A 25,164-nucleotide genomic window follows, 5' to 3' on the forward strand; every position below is an offset into this window, starting at 1 on the left:
TGATAAACACCCTGTTCCCAGATCAGCTTCTGTACATGCGATTTGAAATGCAGCGAAAGTGGACATTTTTGGATTTGGGTGTTTGTAAACTTATTAATATGTGAACATGTCCATCCTGGCATGTTTTAGTTTAAACACAATAATTTGTTTACTTTACTTTACTTTACTTTACTTTACTTTACTTTACTTTACTTTACTTTACTTTCACAGTTTTACAGATATGTGAAAGATATAATGTGCAAAAACGCAAGGGAAAACATTTTTGTCATATAATGTATCCCAAGACATATACACATGCATTATAATTCGAATTAAAAAATGTCAATAATATATGTATGATAATAAAACGATTTCAAGTATTAACTTTACATAAAATAACTATAATAACTGTTCACATATTTCACCTTTTCACCTACAGTGAAGTTACCTATAGTAATGGGGCAACTTAGAAGATGATAATATGTTTCAGTCCTCAGTTATGATTGTCTCTTCTAATATTGTGTTTTGCTTGAACAATAAGTTGAATCAAGCTGCCAGTCTGTCGTCTGAATAAGTCTTTGCTCAGCGTATGTGTGCAATGTGTTCTTTACAAATGTGAGAGGCCTGTATAAATAAATTATGTGTGTGGGGAAAAAAGCAATAAGTCTTTATATTAAAGGTAGTACTGTTGTAAATAATGTTCAGTTTCAAGTCAATTCAAGCGTATCTGTATAACGCTTTTCACAATAATTATTGTTCCAGAGCAGCTTTATAAAAAAGTGCATGTTATCACATTGTTGTGTATAGGGTGGACAGTATATATACAGATCAATCCAAACTGAGTGGAAATAGAAGTGTATTATCAGTAGTCATATGTATTCATTTTGTTTTGCCTCTATGTTTTTGTTTAGTTTAGTTTTTTATTCTCAAAATGTGTGTAGCGGTTTATTTACATTGTATGAATCACCAGTTTCAGCTAAAATCTTCATTAAACTTCAGCTGAAGGAGAAAATTTACCAGATCTTGGATGACCTGGGGGAATAAATTAACAGTAAAATGATCATTTTATCGCTTTAACTTTATTCACTGTCTCAGTCCCAAAGTTTCGCCTGTTTCTCTGTGGTTTATGTATACCTTCAACTGAAAGCCTCTTGCATTGTCGTGATGAAGCGGAAACGAGAGGCATGAAAAACACTGTGGTTGTGAAAAGACGTTTGCGCTGTCCTGGGTTCGAATTAATGAGGGTTGAAGACTCTTGAGATAAATTTAGGTTTTCATATTTAATTATAGTCTGCTGCACTGGTTGGGTGCAAATAAATCACACGATTGTTGTGCTTCAGGCTTGTTTATAGCATTCTTTATGGCTTTTATTTTTCACTCATAAGTTGATATCCTTTCTTAATGACATAATGAGCAGTTAAACCATTTACAATTTAAAGAGGACATGTTATTTAAATGTAAATCATTGTCTGGTGTCCCCAGAATGTGTCTTTTAAATTTCAGCTAAAAAGGAAAAATATATATTTATTTACAGTGGTCCACATTTGGAGTGGATCAAAAGTGGATCATCTTTAATGAACATTGTCCAAAAACTATTGAACAACATCCATTTCTTTCTTGGGACAATTTTGAAAACCTGTTTTGATCCACTTCAAATGTTGATTACTATATACAGTACTGTGCAAAAGTCTTAGCCCCCCAGTTACATTTGATGTTTCAGTGAGGGTATAATGACAATAAATATTACTTCTTATAGTCTTTATTAAAATACAACCAGAAAATGCAGGATCTGGTTGGATATTTTGGGTCTTATTAGTTAAGACATATAAAAGAAAGAGTTAGAGAAAAATGGAAGAATGAATGAAAAATACTGGACTCTCTGTCTTGTTTTAATCTGCATTTCTACCACAGCTGTTGTCATTATTGCCTGAATTGATGGGATTGTAAATGCTGAAAAATGCTGCCAGGTTTTAATTAATTTTTCAAGTAATTTCTACTAGAAAGCACCTAATTTGGAATAGTTTTATTTTATTCATTTTTTATTTCATTATTACGAAATGATAATGATCCCATACACACTGCTAATGTAATTAAATGACATTTGGAGAGAAAATGGTTGATGAAACTAAGACAGTCATGAAATGGCCTCCACAGAGTCCTGACCTGAATATTTTATGCAGCGTGTAAAGGCGATATTATAGGCAGTATGAGATTGAGAGAGAAAAAGAAAGATAGAACATGCTGAATCTGAGGAAGAACTCCAAGAAATGCTGAAAGATGCTTGATATTTTAAATAGCACATATGTTTAGAAAAGACTCCATCTGTTGCTTGGTCCTAAAGAGGTCATGTTAAACAGATTTTGATGCTAGTCTATTGATTTCAAAAGTAATTTTGTTTTGAATATTGTGTACATAGTCCTACATATTTCCCATGTTTTCTGATTGTATATTAAGGGTATACTTCACCCAAAAGTAAGGACCCTGCACTTGCTCCATACCCTAGTTAAATAGATAGATTTGTGCAAAAGTCTCATGCTGTATTCACACCAGACGTGGAACGCACGGATAAATCATGCTATTAGCACATAAATTGACACGTGAACATTTTGAGTTTACTCAATTCATTTGCATGTCAAATTATCTTATTCGTGTGCCAAATTCACTTTACAATAGTCATGGATTCGTGTCATGGGCAGGGCTTCTGTTTGGCTGGTGACTCTAGGTTCGTTGCTAAATGGCTAATATAGATTTTATTGACATATTAGCTGTGCTTTATGTGCTTTTTGAAGGTTGAAAAACAGAGTAGATTTGTTCGGCACCATGTCTGAGTCCACTAGATCCTTTCAGAGGTGCACCCAGCTCTGTGAGTTTATCAACTTCTCTAGAAACTATACTGTACCTGGTTGATGGAAGCTTTTAGCGGTGTTTTCAACTGAGCTGAGCCCAGTTTGATGAAATGTTGTCCAGTGTCAGCAAGAGGATTTCCTCTCGGGATACCAACAATAGGCGCTACATCATAATCACGCCCATACAAGAGAAAGCTCCTGATTGGTTAATTCAGCAGGAATGTCCACTGAACTTCCGATTTTCCAACTTAAGCCATTTGTGCAAAACATACATTAAGCTTGTCAAACGTGCAAAATGCTCAACTTGCACAGCTTCATTCGCACGAATCGCATCATTTATGCCACCTTGTTCGCGCGTATCGCACGGCAGGATGTCTATTCGTGTCTTTACATTGACTTAACATGTAAATCACTCGTTAGGTGAACGCAGCAATAGGCTCTGAAAGCTGGTGGTGGTCAAAGACTTTTGCACAGTACTGTATATAGGTTGGACGGTGCAGTGGGTAGTGATGTCGCCTCACAGCAAGAAGGTCACTGGTTCGAGCCTCAGCTGGGTCAGTTGGCAATTCTGTGTGGACTTTGCATGTTCTCCCCATGTTGGTGTGGGTTTCCTGCTGGTGCTCCGGTTTCCCCCATAAGTCCAAAGACAAGCGCTATAGATGAATTGGGTAAGCTAAAAAATGTCCGTAGTGTATGTGGGTGAATGGGAATGTATGGGTGTTTCCCAGTGATGGGTTGCAGCTGGAAGGACATCCTCTGCATGAAACACATGCTGGAATAGTTGGCGGTTCATTCCACTAATACTAAGAGATTAAGCCAAAGGAAAATTTATGAATGAATGTAACCGAAATTGCCCCCTATACTCTTGAATAGTGCCGTATTTAAGCAGGCAGCCATTTTTTTGTAAATAAGTCATGGGCAAGGCCTTACCTATTTTTACATAAAAGCTGGGGGGAACCGAAATAAAGCATTTAAAGTAACTGTTGATGATAAATGAGGATTAATACAAACTAACTAGGTGGAAGTTTAACATTATAGGCTGGTTGTTTACACACTGTGTACACATATTTGTGTTCAAACACCTTATAAAAGTGTATTTTGCATAATAGGTCCCCTTTAATAGCTGGATGTTATGGGAGAAGACGCCTGCTTCTGCTCCTGCTTTGAAGCACGTGGCTCTTTCATGTAGGTATAGCCTTGTCACTGCCTGTCTTTGAGTTTTTCACCTTCAGACTTGTTGCTTGACAAGCGCTCGCCGGATCTGAAAGAATCAGAGCAGCCAAAGATTAGCGTCTTTTGATCAGCAGTTGCACCGACATTGCCTCTGACACTAAATGAATGTTTCATTGTGTTTATGTGACAAAAAAAAAAATTATATTCCAATGCAGACATGCAGCTATTAAATGTCATCGGTTGGCTTCGCGTTGAACTCAGATGTTGGGAGATCTTTAGATCTGACTGTAGTTTGATCTGTAATGCGCTTGTGATAAATGTTTTCCAGGTTCGACATCAATCGCTACAAGGGTAGTTTGTGTAAAAATGAAAATGTTGTCAGTATTTATTCGCCTGCATGTTATGTGGCTTGCTTTTTTCTCTGGTAAGAAAAATATATCTATGGGCCACTTTATTAGGTACACCTTACTAGTAACAGGTTAAACCCCGTTTTTCCTACAGAACTGCCTTAATGCTCCATGGCTTAATACTCCGTGGCTCTATTGGATTGACTTGTGGAGACTGTGGCCAAGTTCTGACCCTACCATCCAAATGTCGCAGCAGAAATCGAGACTCATCAGACCAGGCAACATTTTTCCAATCTTCTATTGCCAAATTTTAGTGATTTCTTGCAAATTGTAGCCTCAGTTTCCTGTTCTTAGCTAACAGGAGTAAGACATTTATTGTAAAATAACAGACGTTAAATTACAGACATTTACCGTACAATAACAGACGTTAAATTACAGACATTTAATGTACAATAACGGACGTTAAATTACAGACGTTTACTGTACAATAACGAACATTAAATTACAGACATTTACCATACAATAACGAACATTAAATCACAGACATTTACCATACAATAACGAACTTTAAATTACAGACATTTACTGTACAATAATGGACGGTAAATTACAGACATTTACGTACTATAATGGACGTTAAATTACAGACATTTACCATATAATAACGGACGTTAAATTACAGATATTTACCGTGAAAAAACAGATGTTACATTACAGAGATTTACTGTAAAATAATGGCCAAATTACAGAATTTCCTTAAATATAAATTTTCGTAAAATAGCGGATTTTTTACAGTTTAATTGAATTTCATGTACTAAAGTAACTAAAACTGGAAAAAAGCTACAGAGATCTTTAAAATGCTTTATTTTTTTTTCTGTTTTCTCCAAGGTTTTTTTTACCCTAATAATATTAGTTTTCACAATAATATTTACCAGCATAACTACATAAAAATAAATAACAGTCATAATAACATCAGCAGTTTCTGAAATACTCTGACCAGCCTGTCATTAATGAGACAAACTGCATTAATAAAATTAATTAATAGAGAAACATTTTATTTATTAGAAACATTTTAAAACATTTAAATTATTTTTTATAATTTAATTTAATTTAATTTAATTTAATTTAATTTAATTTAATTTAATTTAATTTAATTTAATTTAATTTAATAAAAAGTAAAATATTATATGGCTTACTTTTTTCTTTAGCCATTTTGTAGTTTTTGTCTCCACATTGAAATTCAGGGTCCAAGGCAGAATTTTAACATTAATGAAAAGCGTTGTGAATAGTTTTTTCTCTTATTTTCCCCCCATCGATCTCCCCATTTACTGTAAAATAACAGTCATTAAATTACAGACATTTACTGTAAAATAATGGTCATCAAATTACAGACATTTACCATGAAAAGGACGTTAAATTGCAGACATTTCGCATAAAAGGACGTTTACTTACAGACATTTACAGTAAAATAACGGCCGTTAAATTACAGACATTTACCATAAAAAGAACGTTAAATTACAAACATTTATTGTAAAACAACAGACGTTAAATTACAGACATTTATTGTAATATAACAGACATTAAATTACAGACATTTACTGTAAAATAACAGACGTTAAATTACAGACATTTACAATACAATAACGGACGTTAAATTACAGACGTTTACCGTACAATAACGGACGTTAAATTACAGACATTTACCGTACAATAACAGACACTAAATCACAGGCATTTACCATACAATAACGAACTTTAAATTACAGACATTTACTGTACAATAATGGACGTTAAATTACAGACATTTACCATACAATAACGAACATTAACTTACAGATATTTACTGTAAAATAACAGATGTTAAATTACAGACATTTATTGTAAAATAACAGATGTTAAATTACAGACATTTACTGTACAATAACAGAGGTTAAATTACAGAAATTTACAATACAATAACGGACGTTAAATTACAGACGTTTACCGTACAATAACGGATGTTAAATTACAGACATTTACCATACAATAACGAACTTTAAATTACAGACATTTACTGTACAATAATGGATGGTAAATTACAGACATTCACGTACTATAATGGACGTTAAATTACAGACATTTACCATATAATAACGAACGTTAAATTACAGATATTTACCGTAAAATAATGGCCAAATTACAGAATTTCCTTAAATATAAATTTTCAAAAAATGTCTGCAATTTAACATGCGGTATTTTACTTTTTTCAGCATTCTAGCTGGCAGAAAAAAAAAGTTAAATAGCGGATTTTTTACAGTGTAATTGAATTTCATGTACTAAAGTAACTAAAACTGGAAAAAAGCTACAGAGATCCATAAAATGCTTTATTTTTTTTCTGTTTTCTCCAAGGTTTTTTTATCCTAATAATATTAGTTTTCACAATAATATTAACCAGCATAACTACATAAAAATAAATAAATAAATATTCTTTGAGTAGCAAATGAGCATATACAAATAATTTCCTTAACAATGATGCTGAAATGATGCTCACAGGGATAAATACAATTGTATAGTATATTAAAATAAAGATCATTCACTTTAAACTCTAAAGAAAAAAAAATGTCAGTATTTTGAAAGAAAAAAAGAAATCAAAAGATAAATCTTCCAAAAAAAAAAATAAAAAATTAACCCACACAGGGAAAAATATAAAGAGGAGCTAATAATTCAGGAGGACTAATGATTCTGACTTCATCTGTACATTCCTTACATTATTTCTCTTCGCTGTTGTTCTTTGTTCGTGTGACTGCATGGGTGTGAAGTTAAATGTGTTTTATCTTCAGCATCGCGTCCGGTCATTAAATCTGTTAGCCGCTATTCTCAAGCAGTCGTGTGGAGCTGCACTGCAGCCCAAGACAAACTGCTCTCATAACATCCAGCATGCAGAATCCTTTCGATTGCACACGCCTTGGATACGATAATCTGGGGAAATCATAGCAAATAGGTCTTTCTCCACTTAAACACACGACAGGGATGCGAATGTCTGCACTCACTCTGTACCAGCGACATGAAACCACAAAAAAAGCTGCAGTTCTCAAAAGCATTGTTGAACACTGGATGGCTTGATTTTGGCTCCGCATGTGATTTGTAGACACTGAATGCCCTGTCTGAGGTCAGTGTGATGCTGCGCTTGCAAGCTGTTTTAACTAAACTGAGGCATCTTCTGTATACAGTGATCTCTCACATCACAATATAGCATTTAGTGTTCAAATTTTGTAATATTATTAAATAGTCTTGGTTTCTTATTGAAGTTAACAAAATATAGATTTCATGCTTCATGTGTAACAGCATGGACAAAAAGATTGTACCTAGAATTTCTTTCACTTTTGATATTAACGAAAGAAAAAATTATATAATAAAAAAACAAAAGTTTGGAAAGAGTGTGGAATAAGGATTTTTTATTATATTGAATTGTTTTGGGGAGTTGAATTGTCATAAATGTACTTGTTAGAAGTTCTATCTATAGTTAATTTAAGTATTTTAGTAAATACTTGAACCATTTTTTAATCCTTAATAAGTCATTACAAAAATATATATTTAACTGATGTGGCTTGAAATAAATTCAAATAATAAATATGATGAATAAATAAATAAATAAAAACATAAATAAATAAATAAATGAATGAATGAATGAATGAATGAATGAATGAATGAATGAATGAATGAATGAATGAATGAATGAATGAATGAGTGAGTGAGTGAGTGAGTGAGTGAGTGAGTGTGTGAGTGAATGAATGAATGAATAAATAAACAAAATTAAACAGCATTTATTTTATTTTATTGCAATTTTTTTTCTTTAGTAGGAAAAATATAGCATTTTGTTTTAGTAGGTTTTGTCTTCACAATGAAATTCAAGGTTCCAAAATATATTTTTTGTTTCTTCTGACATTACCCAAAGAAAAAAATATTTGGAATGAGTAAAATTTAATTTAATTTAATTTATTTAATTTAATTTAATTTTATTTAATTTAATTTAATTTAATTTAATTTAATTTAATTTAATTTTATTTTATTTTATTTTATTTTATTTTATTTTATTTTGTTTTGTTTTATTTTATTTTATTTTATTTTATTTTATTTTATTTATTTTTTTATTTTATTTTATTTTTATGCTTTTTTATTTTACTTTATTATTTTATTTTTTTTTTTACTTTATTTTATTTTGAAGCAATGAACAGTTCTAAGGTCACCATTTAAGGGGCTGTACCTTTTATTCAGCAATAATTCAATTAAATAGTTAATGTATGTGTTTAATTTAAATAGTTAACAATTTTTTTAAAGTATTACTGAGTAATTACAGAATATATATTTAACTGAAACTAAAACCATGTTTTTGTTCTTAAAATAGCAAGTTAACTTAAATAAAATAAAAATCTATATATTTTTTTTATTTAATTTTATTTTATTTTATTTTAACTTATTTAATTTTAACTTAGTGGCAGCTGTTTAATATTCTCCAGTAAAATTTTAACATTTACATTATCATCATCAACATTTAAAGATATACAAATGCCTAAATTGTAGCATTTCACAATTTATTTTACAGTATGAACCGCCAACTTATCCAGCATATGTTTAACACAGCAGATGACCTTCCAGCTGTAACCCATCACTGGGAAACATACACACACTCATTCACACATCCACCACAGACAATTTAGCTTGAGTGAAGAATAATGATATTTTGTTTTATTGAATTGTTTTGAGGTGTTGAATTGTCATAAATTAACTTGTTATGGTTAAACATCTATAGTTAATTTAAGTATTTATTTACAGACTTAAACCATTTTTTAAAATCCTCACTTAGTAATTACAAAAATATATTTAACTGAAACTTTAATTGACATTACTTTTTAACAATAATTAAAATATAAATAAATAAATAAATAAATAAATAAATAAATAAATAAATAAATAAATAAATAAATAAATAAATATATATATTTTTTTATACAAACTCAGTCAGTGGCAGCTGTTTAATATTTTCTCCAGTAAAAATGTAACATTTATATCATCATCATCAACATTTGGCAATACACAAATACCTAAATTGCAGCATCACACCATTTATTTTAGAGCATTAAATATCCCAGCATTCACCAAAAGATAACTCCATGAACATCCAGTCTAAACTGAGCTTTTTTTCACCCGCTAACACTGAGCTATTTTTATTATTATTATTATTATTATTTTATTTTATTTTTAATCAGTTTATTTATTTTTATTTTTTATTTATTTAATTAATTTATTAATTTATTTATTTATTTATTATAAAAGCTCAGTCAGTGGTAGCTATTTAATATTTTCTCCAGTAAAATTTGAACATTTACATCATCATCATCATCATCATTAACATTTAATAAAAAAGTGCTTCTCCTAAATATTTAGGAGAAGCACTTTAGCAGCATCTAGAACAGCAGCCTGTAAGTACATTTAAGATTTGTTTCAGTTGTTGTGTATGGTTTGAGGACTTGTTTCCAGCTGTTTGTGTAAAGTTGTAGGACATTTAAACTTGCTTTCAGTTGTGTATAATACTAGAAGTTGTTTAGCCACTGTTTCCTTGGTTACTATAAGAGCTTGTGTAGCGAACGCAGACGCGGTTCGCGTCGTCCGCCTCAGTTTCGGCCCTTGTTTTGACTCGGGAGGCGTGTCCAAACGCCAGGTAACCACTATATAGTGAGCACGGTAGCATTAGTCGGCAGGAGAAGCACTTTAGCAGCATCTAGAACAGCAGCCTGTAAGTACATTTAAGATTTGTTTCAGTTGTTGTGTATGGTTTGAGGACTTGTTTCCAGCTGTTTGTGTAAAGTTGTAGGACATTTAAACTTGCTTTCAGTTGTGTATAATACTAGAAGTTGTTTAGCCACTGTTTCCTTGGTTACTATAAGAGCTTGTGTAGCGAACGCAGACGCGGTTCGCGTCGTCCGCCTCAGTTTCGGCCCTTGTTTTGACTCGGGAGGCGTGTCCAAACGCCAGGTAACCACTATATAGTGAGCACGGTAGCATTAGTCGGCAGGAGAAGCACTTTAGCAGCATCTAGAACAGCAGCCTGTAAGTACATTTAAGATTTGTTTCAGTTGTTGTGTATGGTTTGAGGACTTGTTTCCAGCTGTTTGTGTAAAGTTGTAGGACATTTAAACTTGCTTTCAGTTGTGTATAATACTAGAAGTTGTTTAGCCACTGTTTCCTTGGTTACTATAAGAGCTTGTGTAGCGAACGCAGACGCGGTTCGCGTCGTCCGCCTCAGTTTCGGCCCTTGTTTTGACTCGGGAGGCGTGTCCAAACGCCAGGTAACCACTATATAGTGAGCACGGTAGCATTAGTCGGCAGGAGAAGCACTTTAGCAGCATCTAGAACAGCAGCCTGTAAGTACATTTAAGATTTGTTTCAGTTGTTGTGTATGGTTTGAGGACTTGTTTCCAGCTGTTTGTGTAAAGTTGTAGGACATTTAAACTTGCTTTCAGTTGTGTATAATACTAGAAGTTGTTTAGCCACTGTTTCCTTGGTTACTATAAGAGCTTGTGTAGCGAACGCAGACGCGGTTCGCGTCGTCCGCCTCAGTTTCGGCCCTTGTTTTGACTCGGGAGGCGTGTCCAAACGCCAGGTAACCACTATATAGTGAGCACGGTAGCATTAGTCGGCAGGAGAAGCACTTTAGCAGCATCTAGAACAGCAGCCTGTAAGTACATTTAAGATTTGTTTCAGTTGTTGTGTATGGTTTGAGGACTTGTTTCCAGCTGTTTGTGTAAAGTTGTAGGACATTTAAACTTGCTTTCAGTTGTGTATAATACTAGAAGTTGTTTAGCCACTGTTTCCTTGGTTACTATAAGAGCTTGTGTAGCGAACGCAGACGCGGTTCGCGTCGTCCGCCTCAGTTTCGGCCCTTGTTTTGACTCTCGAGGCGTGTCCAGCTGAATTCAATCAGCTAGTGCTTTAGGGGTTATATAAACAACTAGTTCACCGCGGCAGCGGTCGCGGCAGCCTCGTGTGAAGACCGACGAGGGTAAAGACCATCGACTCTACCTGCGCGACTCCACCGAGCAAAGACACCGACAAAGCACTTGAGTACTTTACTTTGTTGTTTTACTTTACACTTATTTTTTTTTTGTTGTCAGTGCACTTTTATTATGTGTTTTCTAATTCCTGTTGTTACTAACACTCGCAAAACACGGGAGGTACGCTGCAGGCGTAATCCTCACAACCTTCGTTCAATACATGTATCTACTATTTCACAACTCTCTCTCTCCGTGGGCCTCTGGAATTGTCAATCAGCTGTTAACAAGGCTGATTTTATTACCTCCATAGCTACATATTCTGACTATAATCTCATGGCTCTAACTGAGACCTGGTTGAGGCCGGAGGACACTGCTACACATGCTACTCTTTCTGCTAATTTCTCTTTTTCCCACACTCCTCGTCAGACAGGGAGAGGGGGTGGGACTGGACTACTAATTTCCAAAGAATGGAAATTTACTCTGATACCGTCCCTGCCAACAATCAGCTCCTTTGAATTCCATGCAGTCACCATTATCCACCCCTTCTACATAAATGTGGTTGTCATCTACCGCCCACCAGGTAAATTAGGTCACTTCCTAGATGAACTGGATGTTCTTCTCTCATCTTTTTCTAATTTTGCCACTCCCTTATTGGTGCTAGGTGACTTCAACATTTACGTTGACAAACCGCAAGCTGCAGACTTTCAGACTCTGCTTGCCTCTTTTGACCTAAAAAGAGCACCTACTTCTGCTACCCACAAATCAGGTAATCAGCTAGACCTTATTTACACACGACACTGCTTCACTGATCAAACAATAGTAACTCCACTACAAATATCTGATCATTTCCTTCTGTCTCTCAACATCCACATTACTCCTGAGCCGCCACACACTCCAACACTGGTTACCTTTCGCAGAAACCTACGATCTCTCTCACCCAATAGACTATCCACCATTGTTTCAGACTCTCTTCCTCCATCTCGCAAACTCACTGCACTTGATTCGAACAGTGCCACTAATACACTCTGCTCCACACTAGCATCATGTCTAGACCGATTATGTCCTCTTGCATCCAGGCCAGCCCGTGCCAGTCCTCCTGCACCCTGGCTCTCGGATGCTCTCCGTGAGCATCGCTCAAAACTTCGGGCTGCAGAGAGAATTTGGCGGAAAACTAAAAATCCTGCACACCTCTTAACATACCAAACTCTTCTGTCCTCTTTCTCAGCTGAGGTTACTTCTGCAAAGCAGACGTATTACCGTCTGAAAATCAACAATGCCACTAATCCTCGCCTACTTTTTAAAACATTTTCCTCCCTCCTCTATCCTCCTCCTCCACCCGCATCCTCCACACTTACTACTGATGACTTTGCTACATTCTTCTGCACCAAAACTGCAAAAATCAGTGCTCAATTTGCTGCACCTACAACAAACACGCAAGATACAACACCAACACCACACACACTCACCTCCTTTTCTCAGCTCTCTGAGTCTGAGGTGTCCAAACTTGTGCTATCTAGCCATGCAACCACCTGTCCACTCGATCCCATTCCCTCTCATCTCTTGCAAGCCATCTCTCCTGCAGTCATACCAACACTGACTCACATAATTAACACATCTCTTGACTCTGGTTTATTCCCCACTACATTTAAGCAGGCTAGGGTAACCCCACTGCTAAAGAAACCCAACCTGGACCATACGCTACTTGAAAACTACAGACCAGTATCCCTGCTTCCATTCATGGCCAAGATTCTGGAGAAAGTAGTGTTCAATCAAGTTCTGGACTTTCTTACTCAAAACAATCTCATGGACAACAAGCAATCCGGCTTTAAGAAAGGCCACTCAACTGAGACTGCCCTGCTCTCGGTCGTGGAGGATCTCAGACTGGCTAAAGCAGACTCTAAATCATCAGTCCTCATTTTGCTGGACTTGTCAGCTGCTTTTGACACTGTCAACCACCAGATCCTGCTATCTACGCTTGAGTCACTGGGCGTTGCGGGCACTGTTATACAATGGTTTAGATCTTACCTCTCTGACAGGTCATTCAGGGTGTCTTGGAGGGGAGAGGTGTCCAACCTACAGCATCTAAACACTGGGGTACCTCAAGGCTCTGTTCTTGGGCCACTTCTCTTCTCCATCTACACATCATCTCTAGGACCAGTCATCCAGAGACATGGATTCTCCTACCACTGCTATGCTGATGACACCCAGCTATACCTCTCTTTTCATCCTGATGATCCCTCGGTTCCAGCTCGTATCTCAGCCTGCCTGTTGGATATTTCACACTGGATGAAAGATCATCATCTTCAGCTGAACCTCGCAAAAACGGAAATGCTTGTAGTTTCTGCCAACCCGACTCTACACCATAACTTTTCAATCCAGATGGATGGGGCAACCATTACTGCATCCAAAATGGTGAAAAGCCTTGGAGTAACGATTGATGACCAACTAAACTTCTCTGACCACATTTCTAGAACTGCTCGATCGTGCAGATTTGCACTCTATAACATCAGAAAGATCCGACCCTTCTTATCTGAACATGCAGCTCAACTCCTTGTTCAAGCTCTTGTTCTCTCCAAACTGGATTACTGCAACTCTCTACTAGCTGGGCTTCCAGCTAACTCTATCAAGCCTCTTCAACTGCTCCAGAATGCAGCAGCACGAGTTGTCTTCAATGAACCTAAACGAGCACATGTCACTCCACTGCTAGTCCGTTTGCACTGGCTGCCAGTTGCTGCTCGCATCAAATTCAAAACTCTGATGTTTGCCTACAAAGTGACTTCTGGCCTAGCACCTTCTTATCTGCACTCACTTCTGCAGATCTATGTGCCCTCCAGAAACTTGCGTTCTGTGAATGAACGTCGCCTCGTGGTTCCATCCCAAAGAGGGAAAAAATCACTTTCGCGAACGCTTACGCTCAATCTGCCCAGTTGGTGGAATGAACTCCCTAACTGCATCAGAACAGCAGAGTCACTCGCTATTTTCAAGAAACGACTAAAAACTCAACTATTTAGTCTCCACTTCACTTCCTAAGCTGCAATTGCCTCTTTGAATATCACACTAATTGTACAAAAAAAAAAAAAAAAAAAAAAAAAAACTACTAACACTTCCCTTCTTAGACTTTACAGACCTGAAACTTGCCTTTAGTACTTATTCATTGTTGCTCTTGGTTGTGTAAATTGCTTCCTTGTCCTCATTTGTAAGTCGCTTTGGATAAAAGCGTCTGCTAAATGACTAAATGTAAATGTAAATGTACTCGAATGCCTAAATTATAGCATCTCACCATTTATTTTACAGCATTAAATATTCCAGCATTCACCAAAAGATAACTCCATGAACATCCACCATAGTCTAAACTGAACTTTATACATCCACTAACACCAAAATGTATAGACATCCTCCATAAACCAACAAAAGAATAAATAACCAATCAACAACTGCCTACCAAAAAAGACCTGTTTTTTCAAGCATGTGTGAGAATAGCCTTGAAAAATCAAACTATAGCGAAAGCATCCAGGTTTCTCTGAGAGAGAGAGAGAGAGAGAGAGAGAGTGTGTGAAGTGGCCGAGCTCATGTTTCCAGCCCGAATCCATCAACAACAGCAACAATCCTACAATCCCCCATTTGCCGACACGGTAATGTCTTAAGCCTGAACGGCAAATGAATATTTTTGCAAATATATTGCATGATTTTACAGTACAGGGCCTTCAAAAAAGATACAAAAGTGCTAAACCGAGGACAATAATCTCTCAGAAATCATCCAGCGTGACCTACATCAGTTTTCATTTCACTTTTTATGCACAAGCGATTGCGACGCCGCTTCGGGGGCCGCGGATGTAATATCGATCGCGCGTGCTTGCCAATAAGTTTTCTTTCTTTTAACATTAAACGGCACAAACCTGTAGTCTCACCTCAGCCAAACCCAGAGCAGATTAAACTCAGTGTGTTGACAGAAGGATCTCATTAATTTTCAAGGATGAAAAGGAGTAGCCACTCGTCTGAAGGGAGCAGTGCATGTGTGTGTGTGTGCGTGTGTGTTTAATGCCTTTGTTTTCTTGCGATGTACTTCTGTGATGCTCTAATGAGGGCCGCGGCGCTGATGCTTTGGCACACATGCCATCTGAAGCCCAGTGAATCAGTAATCACTAGTAAGCGTAAATACGGGTCTCCTTGGTGAGAGCATCTTAAAGGAGAACACATGGCACGGCATGAAAGGAGAGCGCGCTTTTTCACAATTCAGACTAATTGAGGACAACCGAAAATGTAATTGGCTACCTCGAAGATAACTGAAGTAAATCAGCAAGTCGTGTAAGACAGCTGCTTTTTGAAGAATGAATACTAGAACATGTGAAAAATAAAATAAAAATTAGTTGTTGTTACGTTGGAATTCCTAGGGTTTTATTTTAACGGTCTAGGCGCAAAGTCTAAAGTGCTGGGAGCAAAATCATTAAGGGCGTATCTGAATCAACTTTTCATTCATTCATTCATTTTCTTGTCGGCTTAGTCCCTTTATTAATCCGGGGTCGCCACAGTGGTATGAACCGCCAAATTATCCAGCAAGCTTTTATGCAGCGGATGCCCTTCCAGCCCCAACCCATCTCTGGGAAACATCCACACACACATTCACACACATACACTACGAACAATTTAGCCTACCCAATTCACCTTTACCGCATGTCTTTGGACTGTGGGGGAAACCGGAGCAAACGGAGGAAACCCAAGCAAAGGTAGGGAGAACATGCAAACTCCACACAGAAACGCCAACTGAGCCGAGGTTCGAACCAACGACCCAGCGACCTTCTTGCTGTGAGGCGACAGCACTACTTACTGCGCCACTGCCTCGCCCCTGAATCAACTTTTGCTATTTAAATATGCTCTATGCCATGGTACATGGTCTAACACGGTTGTGCTTATTCTCTTAATGAGTTATGGGGGTGTTTTGAGCAGAATGTGCATTATGTCACACCACTTCTCTATTAGCTTCTCTGGCTTCCGGTAAAGTTTCATATTGATTTTAAAATTTTACTTCTAACTTTCAAGGCACTTCATAATCTTGCTCCTCAATATCTGACAGAACTTCTCCATATTTATGCCTCTTCATGCACTCTTAGATCTGCCAACTCTTTCTCTGTGGTACCACCTCGCATCGATTAAGCACAATCAAAAGCAGGTCTATTAGCTCTATGGCTCCTCGGCTATGGAACTCACTACCCCTGGATCTAAGGAGCAGTGATAGTCTTCACACTTTTAAATCTCGTCTAAATACCCATCTTTTTTAACAGGCTTCCATTAAAAAAATTTTTTTCATGTTTTTTTTTTTTTTTCATGTTATTTTATGTTTGCGATGTGTTTATGCCTGCAGCTACTTACAGGCATTTAGAATGCTTGTTTGGTCTTTTTTTTATTAATTGTTTTAATTTGTTCTGGGATGGCTGTTGATGCTTATTGTAAGGCAACCTTGGGTGTCTAGAAAGGCACCATTTACAAATAAAATGAATTATTATTATTACTATTATTATTATTATTATTATTATTATTATTATTATTATTATTATTATTATTAAACCAATCAGAGTCTAATATCTCATTCCCTTTAAGAGTCAGTTGCATTATGCCATGGCGCATTGGCTATTTACATGGCAGACTTTGACAGTGAAAAAACTGAACGCTTCACTAGCGAGATAACAGTTAAACAGACCATCTGCAGCGCTAGGATAAAGAATGAGTCTCCTCCATTTGGCCTCTTTACTTTTTCTTTACTTTTACTCTTTACTCCTTTACTTTCGTGGATAAGAAAATGTTGTTATACGCACTCCACTGAAGTCATCCATTAACCTAAATATTTAATTTAATTTGTTAAGCGCAAAGATTTGTTTCAAAATTATTTCTAAATTCAGTTCTAATTTTCAACAAACAAATACATGAACAACAAGAATTGTGCTCAGTTCTATCTGAGTTATCCAAACACATTTTCTATTCTAATGCCCCTAACAGTGATGCAAACGTCTCCAAAACACGACACTCTAAACTACAGACAATCTAAACTTGTTTTTATTCAAACAAATATAAATATGCATATAATACTGTAATACTGTTAATAATAACAACATTATACAAATGCAAACTGTCATGAATAAACTGAAAAAATCCCCCCGAGGTGAAGGCATGGAGGCAGTGGTTTATATATTTATTAAATTTTTTGTAACATTATAATCCTTTTTTTTATTTATTTATTTTTTTGTAAAAATATTTGTGTATCACTTTACATGCTGTGTGTATTAAGCAATGTTTAAGCGTTTGGACTAACGTGCTTTGCGCTGGACTTTAGATGAGCTTTTAGTTGGTCAATGGCATGATCTATTTCAGTTCCTCAAAATAACAATGCACCAACAATGTGCAGTAACACACCTATTTTTAGACCAGCACACCCAAGAGACCTCAAAGTGGCGCAAATGGATTTGCTATTTTAACAACGTTGCGCAAAACATGAAAATTGCAGTTGCTATAGTCTGAAAATCATGCCTGTTGTTATTATTAGTGTGCCGAGTGTGTGATAGGACCCCTTTAGTGGAGTTGTATTTTTATATATATAGCTACTAATAAACTTTATAATACTTTAAAAAATACTTTAAACAACATAAAAATCATTTAAGGTGAATTACATTCACTTTACAAGTCAATGGTATTAAGTTAAACTGATTTTAAAATGTTAAATAATATATGACTTATATAATAATACATTTAATTATCTTTAACTAAGCTCATGTTATATTGATCAGGTCATTTTACTTTAGTATGTATTAACATTTTGAATACTTTCATATTTCCATTCCATTAGACAATTTGGTTCTTCTGCTTTATTTATTTATTTATTTATTTATTTATTTATTTTTATTATTATTTTTATTCATTTATTTATTTATTTATTTATTTGTGGTTTTGTCATTTTCATTGGGTTTTTATAACATTTTTAGACTTTTTTGATAATTTATGATTTATATGCTTACTTTTTATAAATATAAATATAATTGCATATAAACAATGTGTTTATTTCAGTTAAACAAAACCAGTTTTATTAAACATATTTAATAAACTACACGTGTGGTCACCCAACATCTTTAAGAATAGAAAGATATAAAATTCAAATAAGGTTTTACCATTAAATAATTAACTAAATGTGATGGTTTAACGGTTATATTCTTTTTTTTTTCATTCATTCATTTACTTTATTTTTGGCTCAGTCCCTTTATTATTTAGGGGTCGCCACAGCAAAATGTACCCCGAACTTATCCAGCATGTTTTACGCAGCGGGTGCCCTTCCAGCTGCAACCCATCACTGGGATACGTCCATACACACTCATTCACACACATACACTATGGCCAATTTAGCTTACCTAATTCACCTATAGCTCATGTCTTCTGACTTGTGGGGTAAACCGAAGCACCCGGAGGAAACACGCCACGCCAACACAGGGAGAACATGCAAACACTACACAGAAATGCCAACTGACCCAGCCGAGGCTCGAATCAGCGACCTTCTTGCTGTGAGGCGATCGTGTTACCCACTGCACCACCGTGACGCCCCTCTTATTTATTTATTTTTATTTTAATTATACTTGTCATCTAATATACATATGTGTTTGTTTCTTGTTTCCCCAATAGTGTCTGCCCAGTTTTGGCCCGTACCTGCAGGAAAAGAAGGAGGTGATTGCGAACCACAAAAAGAAATTGAAAAACTACAGCAACAATCCTGTTTCATTAGACAAAACAAGAGTCTATACTCTCAAGGCTCCTGCACCAAAAGTTAAAGTGGGTTTTGCTTCAGTTATGCACTGGCTAGTTTTATTACTGAAGCTCAGAACTGAATTTGCTCTTCAAGGCCTTTGACCTTTAGTCTGAACTTACCATATGTTTGTGCTTTCCTGCTCAGGATATGATCGGCAAAGCCCTGAAACACATCGGTGCTTATCAGGAGCTCAACATTCAGGAGCAAGTGCAGGCGTTGATCGATCCGGAGATGTGCATTAACTGTGGGAAGTGTTACATGACCTGTAACGACGCTGGATATCAGGTGCGTTTGCCCACACAAACCCTGAGCGAATGGCCTCCGGCTGCTAAATTACAGCTGCTGGACTCTCCAGAGCTCAGACACTTTAGATAGTAGAGTTATAAGTCAGAAAATAACATGTCCAGCTCACCGCAGCTAGCAGTTTCCCCTCTCTAGCTAACAGAGAGAGGTTTGTGCTAGAACGGGGAAACTGCTAGGCAATAAAATGTGGTCTAGCAGTTAGCATACATGCTTAGCATTCTGTATGAGTTTTAAAAAAAAAACATCAAACTAGGCTAAAAGGAAAAACTTGTCTTTGCTAACTTACAGTGTGAATCAGTTTTTAGTTGAAATGAACACTAGTAGCAGTAAAACATCTATAACTTTTATTCATTTTGACGCAAATTAAAGTATACATATTTTTGCACAAATATGTTACCACCTGAAACATTCACAATAGTGCTTGGTTTTGAAACTAATACATTTTTAACATTACATACATAATTTTTAAGTTTTCCAACATATAGTATACACTGTAAAAAAAAAAACTAATTTTACAGAAAATATCCTTACATTTTTACAGTAATTTTTTTTCATTTCACATTATATTCAAAACGTAGTAAAATGACAACCAATCTCTCTAAATTAACCGTTTGACTTTCATTTTAGGTACTTTATTATTAAAGACAAATTACTGACATTTGTGTTTTTTATACAGGGAAATTACAGTATAATTTATATAGTATTTTTTCTGTTATTTTAAATTATATTCAAAAGTTTGTAAAAACTACAAACATAATCTGTAAATTAACGGCTTGACTGTTATTTTATGTACTATATAAGTAAAGACAAATTACAGAAATTTGTCTGTTTTTTTACAAAAAAATGTACATATTATTTACAGTTTTTTCCTGTTTTTTAAGTACAGTTAAAATTACGTAAAATTAAAGTAATAAATTGTAATTACTTGCTCTGTAAAAAAAAATAAAAAAATCATTAAAAAAAGGTCAAATGACTGGCAGCTACGGCTGCCAAACAAAAACTATAAAATTACGGTAAAATTTCTTTGTTGAAAAAATGTGCAAAAAATAATAAATCTACAGATATTTTCATAAAAAAAAGTTTACAGAGAAACACTGTTATTTTACAGACTTTTCCTAGATTATTACGATCAAATCCATTTAATAAAGTAACACACTAAGAGTGCTCACATACACCTGTTTCAGATTCCGCCGATTGCACACACACAGTCGGAGGATCGTTATGAACTGATTAAATGCACTTTAAAAGCAGCACAGACGCACGCACCAATTGCTTAGTCTTGTTATACTGCTACTTTGAACATTATGAGGCGTTTCTCTTCTTTTGCCTTGCTTTGTTTGTTAATTGTTTACGTTGTTTGCTGCCGGGACTGACCATTTGCCTGTTATTTGACCATGATTCCGGATTCCCTGCAAAATGTTACATCTGTTTGCCCCTGTGTTGACTGTTGCTTGCCTTTAGATCTGCACTCTTTTGTCAGCGTCCCCTTCATGTTACAGTTCCATTTCATTTAAGATCTGTAACTGAATCATTCCATAAAACTTAAACCTCTACATGTTTCACATAAACACTATTTTATAAAATGTAACAACTGTAATATTAAAGTTGTGAGAATTTTAATCAGTTGTATCTCGTTTGTTGTTTTTTCCCAAAATTTTTTGATCCAAAATAAAACTGTTAAATTGCGATCATGAGCATGTCTTGGCATGTTATTAAAGGTGTTTAATCGTAATGATTTAGGGAAAATTCTTTTAAATAACATTGTTTTCTCTTGAACTTTTAGAGCAGGCACTTTATTGATGATGTTTGATCATATTAATCTAGGAGAAGTCTGTATAACAACAGTGTTTCTTTGTAAAACTCTTAGTGTATACCTTTATTGAATGGATTTGATCGTAATAATCTAGGAAAAGTCTGTAAAATAACAGTGTTTTTCTGTAAACATTTTAATGAAAATATCTGTAGATTTATTATTTTTTGCACTTTATTTTAACAAAGACATTTTACCGTAATTTTATGGTTTTTGTTTGGCAGCCATAGCTGCCAGTCATTTGACCTTTTTTAAACGATTTTTTTTACAGTGTAGCAGTTAGTTAGCTATAGCTAACAAAAAGAGCTTTTACTTTAGCAAGAGCACTGAAAATATTCCACAGAAGGTGCAAAAAAATTTAGCCGAATGGTTAGCGAACATGCTTAGCATTCTGTATGTCTAGCAACCCAAGCTCACTGTAAAAATGTGCCTCTGCTAAATCGCAATTCGCTTCAGTAAATACTGGACTGGCATAGCATATATATGTTTGTCTTTTCCAACATAATAAACTTGCTTAGTAGCTCGCTAACAAAAGGAGTTTGTACTTAAACGGAAACAGTACAAACATGCTTAGCATTCTGTGTAACAATCCTGACTCATTTTAAAAAAACAAATAGCCTTTGCTAACTCAAAATGTGCTTCTGTTTTTAGCTAAAGCAAACAGCTAAATTGTACACTATTGTCTATCCTGAAACAAAAAGTGGCAAAAAAAACATTAAATAAATGAGTGCTACTATGGCGCCTCTTACTGGCATGCTAAAGACGGCTCATTAGCATGCCTGATTTCCTCTTTAGAGCCTCTAATGAATATTACCTCTGAAAACGGCAATGTCCCCTTGTGCTTCAGCCTGCAAAAGTGAGGCAAGCGGGACGGCTGTGACAGTTTTATTAAAGTATTCATCTCACCCTCTCCTGTTAAATAAATGTCCCTTGCAATTTATCATAAGGGTATTGATGAAGTAGAGTGCGGGTTTTATCAAAGCAGTAATTGTTCACCGTGACGCTCATTGTCTGTGAGTGGATCTCTAAGAGGAATTACACATTATTAATGCTTTCTAATATAACGGAGCATTCATCAACATAATGTGTCACGATCAAATAGGTGGCCCATCAAGCAATACAAAACAGCACTCAGTCGCGCGAGCAGCAATCCGGTTATGTTTGAAAAGAGGCCCGTACTCGATTTCACCTGCCAAAATAATGTGTAATCTTCCTGTCATATAAACACAAGATTTTACTGATTGTTTGAACAGTGAAGTGGAATGTTTAGATTGACGGGAGTTTCTTACTCTGCTACAGTTTATGCATGTTTCTCTATGATATATAGTAAAATTTAAATTAAAAATTGAAGGAAATGACTTTTCTTGTTTTTATTTAATTTCTTCTTTTTCTTTTTCTTTTTTTTTTTTTTTTGGGGGGGGGGGGGGGGGGGTGGGGGGTCTTTAATGACAGGGAAGTAGCTAGTCATGAAGTGAGTATTAGAATATTGATAAGGTCCACAAGCCAGGATTCAAACATAACACGTTTTTTTCACAAATTCTTACTATGAGGATTTCAACATTCTGAAATGTACCCCTGTATACATTTTTTGAGGTCGGGAATTATGTAGCCAGAATTATTTATGGCTGCATGTCTTCTTTAAAATGAATGCTATGGGGTGGCATGATGCCCTTTCTTTATGCGCTTACCAGCTTACGTCCGTATGGACAGCTTTCCCGCTATTACCAGTTTGCCCATTGGCTCACAGTGTATGTCGGCAAAAGAGTTGACCTTGATGACGAGGTTCGAGTCTGGTGAATAACGAATCCAAAATCAGGTAAGACAAAAACAAAAGCCAACAAAAATAAACTAGTAAATAACGGTGAGAATGTGGTAAAATCTGACAACATGGCACTCGCGAAAGAATTATAAGATCTTTAAAAAAGTAGACAGTGACCTCTGGTGGATTCGTGAAAACAAAAACTGCAAAAAAAGTTACCTCCTAAGAAGTATTTGGCACTCTCCAAAAATGTATATGGGGTACGTTTTTAGAAAGAGCCTGGGTTGAAGGATTTTATTATCTTGATCTTGAATAATGATATAAAAAATTGTAATTACAATTCTGAATAACAACATTTTCATTTAATATAGTACTTTTGCAATTTATTACAGTAAAATATATATTACATTTATTGTTATTTATTAATATTATTTTTGTTGTTGTTGTTGTTGTTTTTATTATTAAACAAGTTTAAATTTAATGACAATGTAAAATACAATTTAAATAATGTATAACAGTATATTTTATGTTGTTTTATTATTATATTATATTATATTATATTATATTATATTATATTATATTATATTATATTATATTATATTATATTATATTATATTATAATGTAGTTGCTCAGTAAAATAATAAATACTACTAATAATAAGTCATAGTATTAGGATTTTTTTAAAGAACCAAAGCCACATAATTTAAATATTATGGTATGCTTTACAATTACTTCATAATATTTTAAAAGAATAATATTAAAACAAAATTATAGTGCTTCATTTTACTTAAAAATAATAATAATTATATATATATATATATATATATATATATATATATATATATATATATATATATATATATATATATATATATATATATAGTGTTTAATTAAATTGATAGCAATGTCCCCATAAAAACCATGCCCCTTTTGAAGGCCATTATTTTTATTACTTTATTTTTCCATTATTTATATTTTGAGTTTGTCGAAGGTGTGAAATACAACTCGCGTGACACATTCTTGACAGGCTTCACACATGTCTGTCGTCGGCTGCAGCTTCAGTATGGTGTGTCGTCCAGCAGAAGCAGGTTGTCGCCTCTGGTGAGGATATAATGGTTGTAATGTGTCTGTGTGTTTGGCAGGCCATTGTGTTTGACCCGGACACTCATCTGCCCAGTGTTCAGGACAGCTGTACCGGCTGCACCCTCTGCCTCAGTGTCTGTCCTATCATCGACTGCATCCGCATGGTGGACCGGACAGCACCTTACGTGCCCAAAAGAGGCCTTGTAGAGCCTGTGTGCTGAACGCTGACAAAACGGAGAAAAATGTCTATCACAGCATCCAATTTACTCCAGGGGTCTGTAAAAACAGTCAAAAAAAGTCCTCAGTCCTCAATTTCCCTGGATTCACAAGTAAAATGTGTTCCAATTTTTTGAAAATTACTGATGACATTTCTTTTAAATTAAAAAAAAAATCATTTATTTTGTCTCTTTTAACTAAATTTTTATATAAATTTTTAGAAACTGCAGTATTGATGTTTTAAAGGGGACCTATTATGCCATTACATTATAAGATGTAAAATAAGTCTCTGATGTCCCTAAAGTGTGTATAAGAAATTTCAGCTCAAAATACCCCACAAATATTTATTTATAACTCTTTAAAAATGTCCCTTTCAGGCTTTATTCCAATTTGCGCTGTTTTAGTGATTGTTGCTTTAAATTCAAATGAGATTGTGCTCTTTTTAAAGAGGGTGGAGCTACAAATGCCTTTGCATCAGCGTAGTGGCAGATCCAAAACAGGACTAATGTTATCTCTGTGAAAAACTAAAACTGTCAAAAGAAGTGGCTTAGAAGAAGGCAGGGAATGGAGGCTATGGTGTTCATTTGGGCCTAAAACTCCACATTTATAGTGTTTTTTAACTGCTGACATTATCTATTTGGCAGCCATGGTGCAAAAACTCTACTGGTGGACGGCTGCTTCTCACTTAGGGCTGTCTATGCTAATGAGAGCGAGATCATCACTAATGGGTGGGGCTTTCCCCCTTTAATGACACATTCAAATGGAGAATGTCAATCAAAATGTTTCTCTAGAGGAAGTGCGATTATGAAACAAATATTATATTATATTATATT

At 35.1% G+C, this 25,164-nt stretch overlaps 2 protein-coding genes across 5 annotated transcripts in view; both read left to right on the plus strand.

Moving 5' to 3' along the window:
* Nucleotides 1–24,548, plus strand: part of dpyda (dihydropyrimidine dehydrogenase a) — a 384,430-nt gene extending 359,882 nt beyond the window's left edge. For 3 of the 4 annotated variants that reach the window (XM_073940926.1, XM_073940928.1, XM_073940927.1), the window contains 3 exons: nucleotides 19,036–19,182; nucleotides 19,304–19,444; nucleotides 24,175–24,548. In XM_073940926.1, the coding sequence (XP_073797027.1) occupies nucleotides 19,036–19,182; nucleotides 19,304–19,444; nucleotides 24,175–24,336 (450 nt within the window). In that variant the 3' untranslated portion in view covers nucleotides 24,337–24,548. Of the gene's footprint in view, nucleotides 1–19,035; nucleotides 19,183–19,303; nucleotides 19,445–24,174 lie in introns of those variants that run through there. The other variant, XR_012399471.1, reaches the window with a different exon arrangement.
* Nucleotides 10,609–15,717, plus strand: LOC141380737 (uncharacterized). Its single transcript, XM_073940932.1, has 2 exons — nucleotides 10,609–11,956; nucleotides 12,038–15,717. The coding sequence occupies exons 1-2, from the start codon at nucleotides 11,509–11,511 to the stop codon at nucleotides 14,404–14,406; spliced, it is 2,817 nt and encodes a 938-aa protein (XP_073797033.1). The 5' UTR covers nucleotides 10,609–11,508; the 3' UTR covers nucleotides 14,407–15,717.
* Nucleotides 24,549–25,164: the final 616 nt, after the last annotated feature.

This window comes from Danio rerio, chromosome 24 (genome assembly GCF_049306965.1).
Source record: "Danio rerio strain Tuebingen ecotype United States chromosome 24, GRCz12tu, whole genome shotgun sequence".
Lineage (NCBI taxonomy): Eukaryota > Metazoa > Chordata > Actinopteri > Cypriniformes > Danionidae > Danio > Danio rerio.

Bases quoted from the DNA above. Each gene is read 5' to 3' on its own strand.
- LOC141380737 (XM_073940932.1), top strand. From the start codon at position 11,509: ATGTGTTTTCTAATTCCTGTTGTTACTAACACTCGCAAAACACGGGAG. The intron at 11,957-12,037 runs GTAAATTAGGTC...TATTGGTGCTAG, and splicing joins TGTCATCTACCGCCCACCAG to GTGACTTCAACATTTACGTT.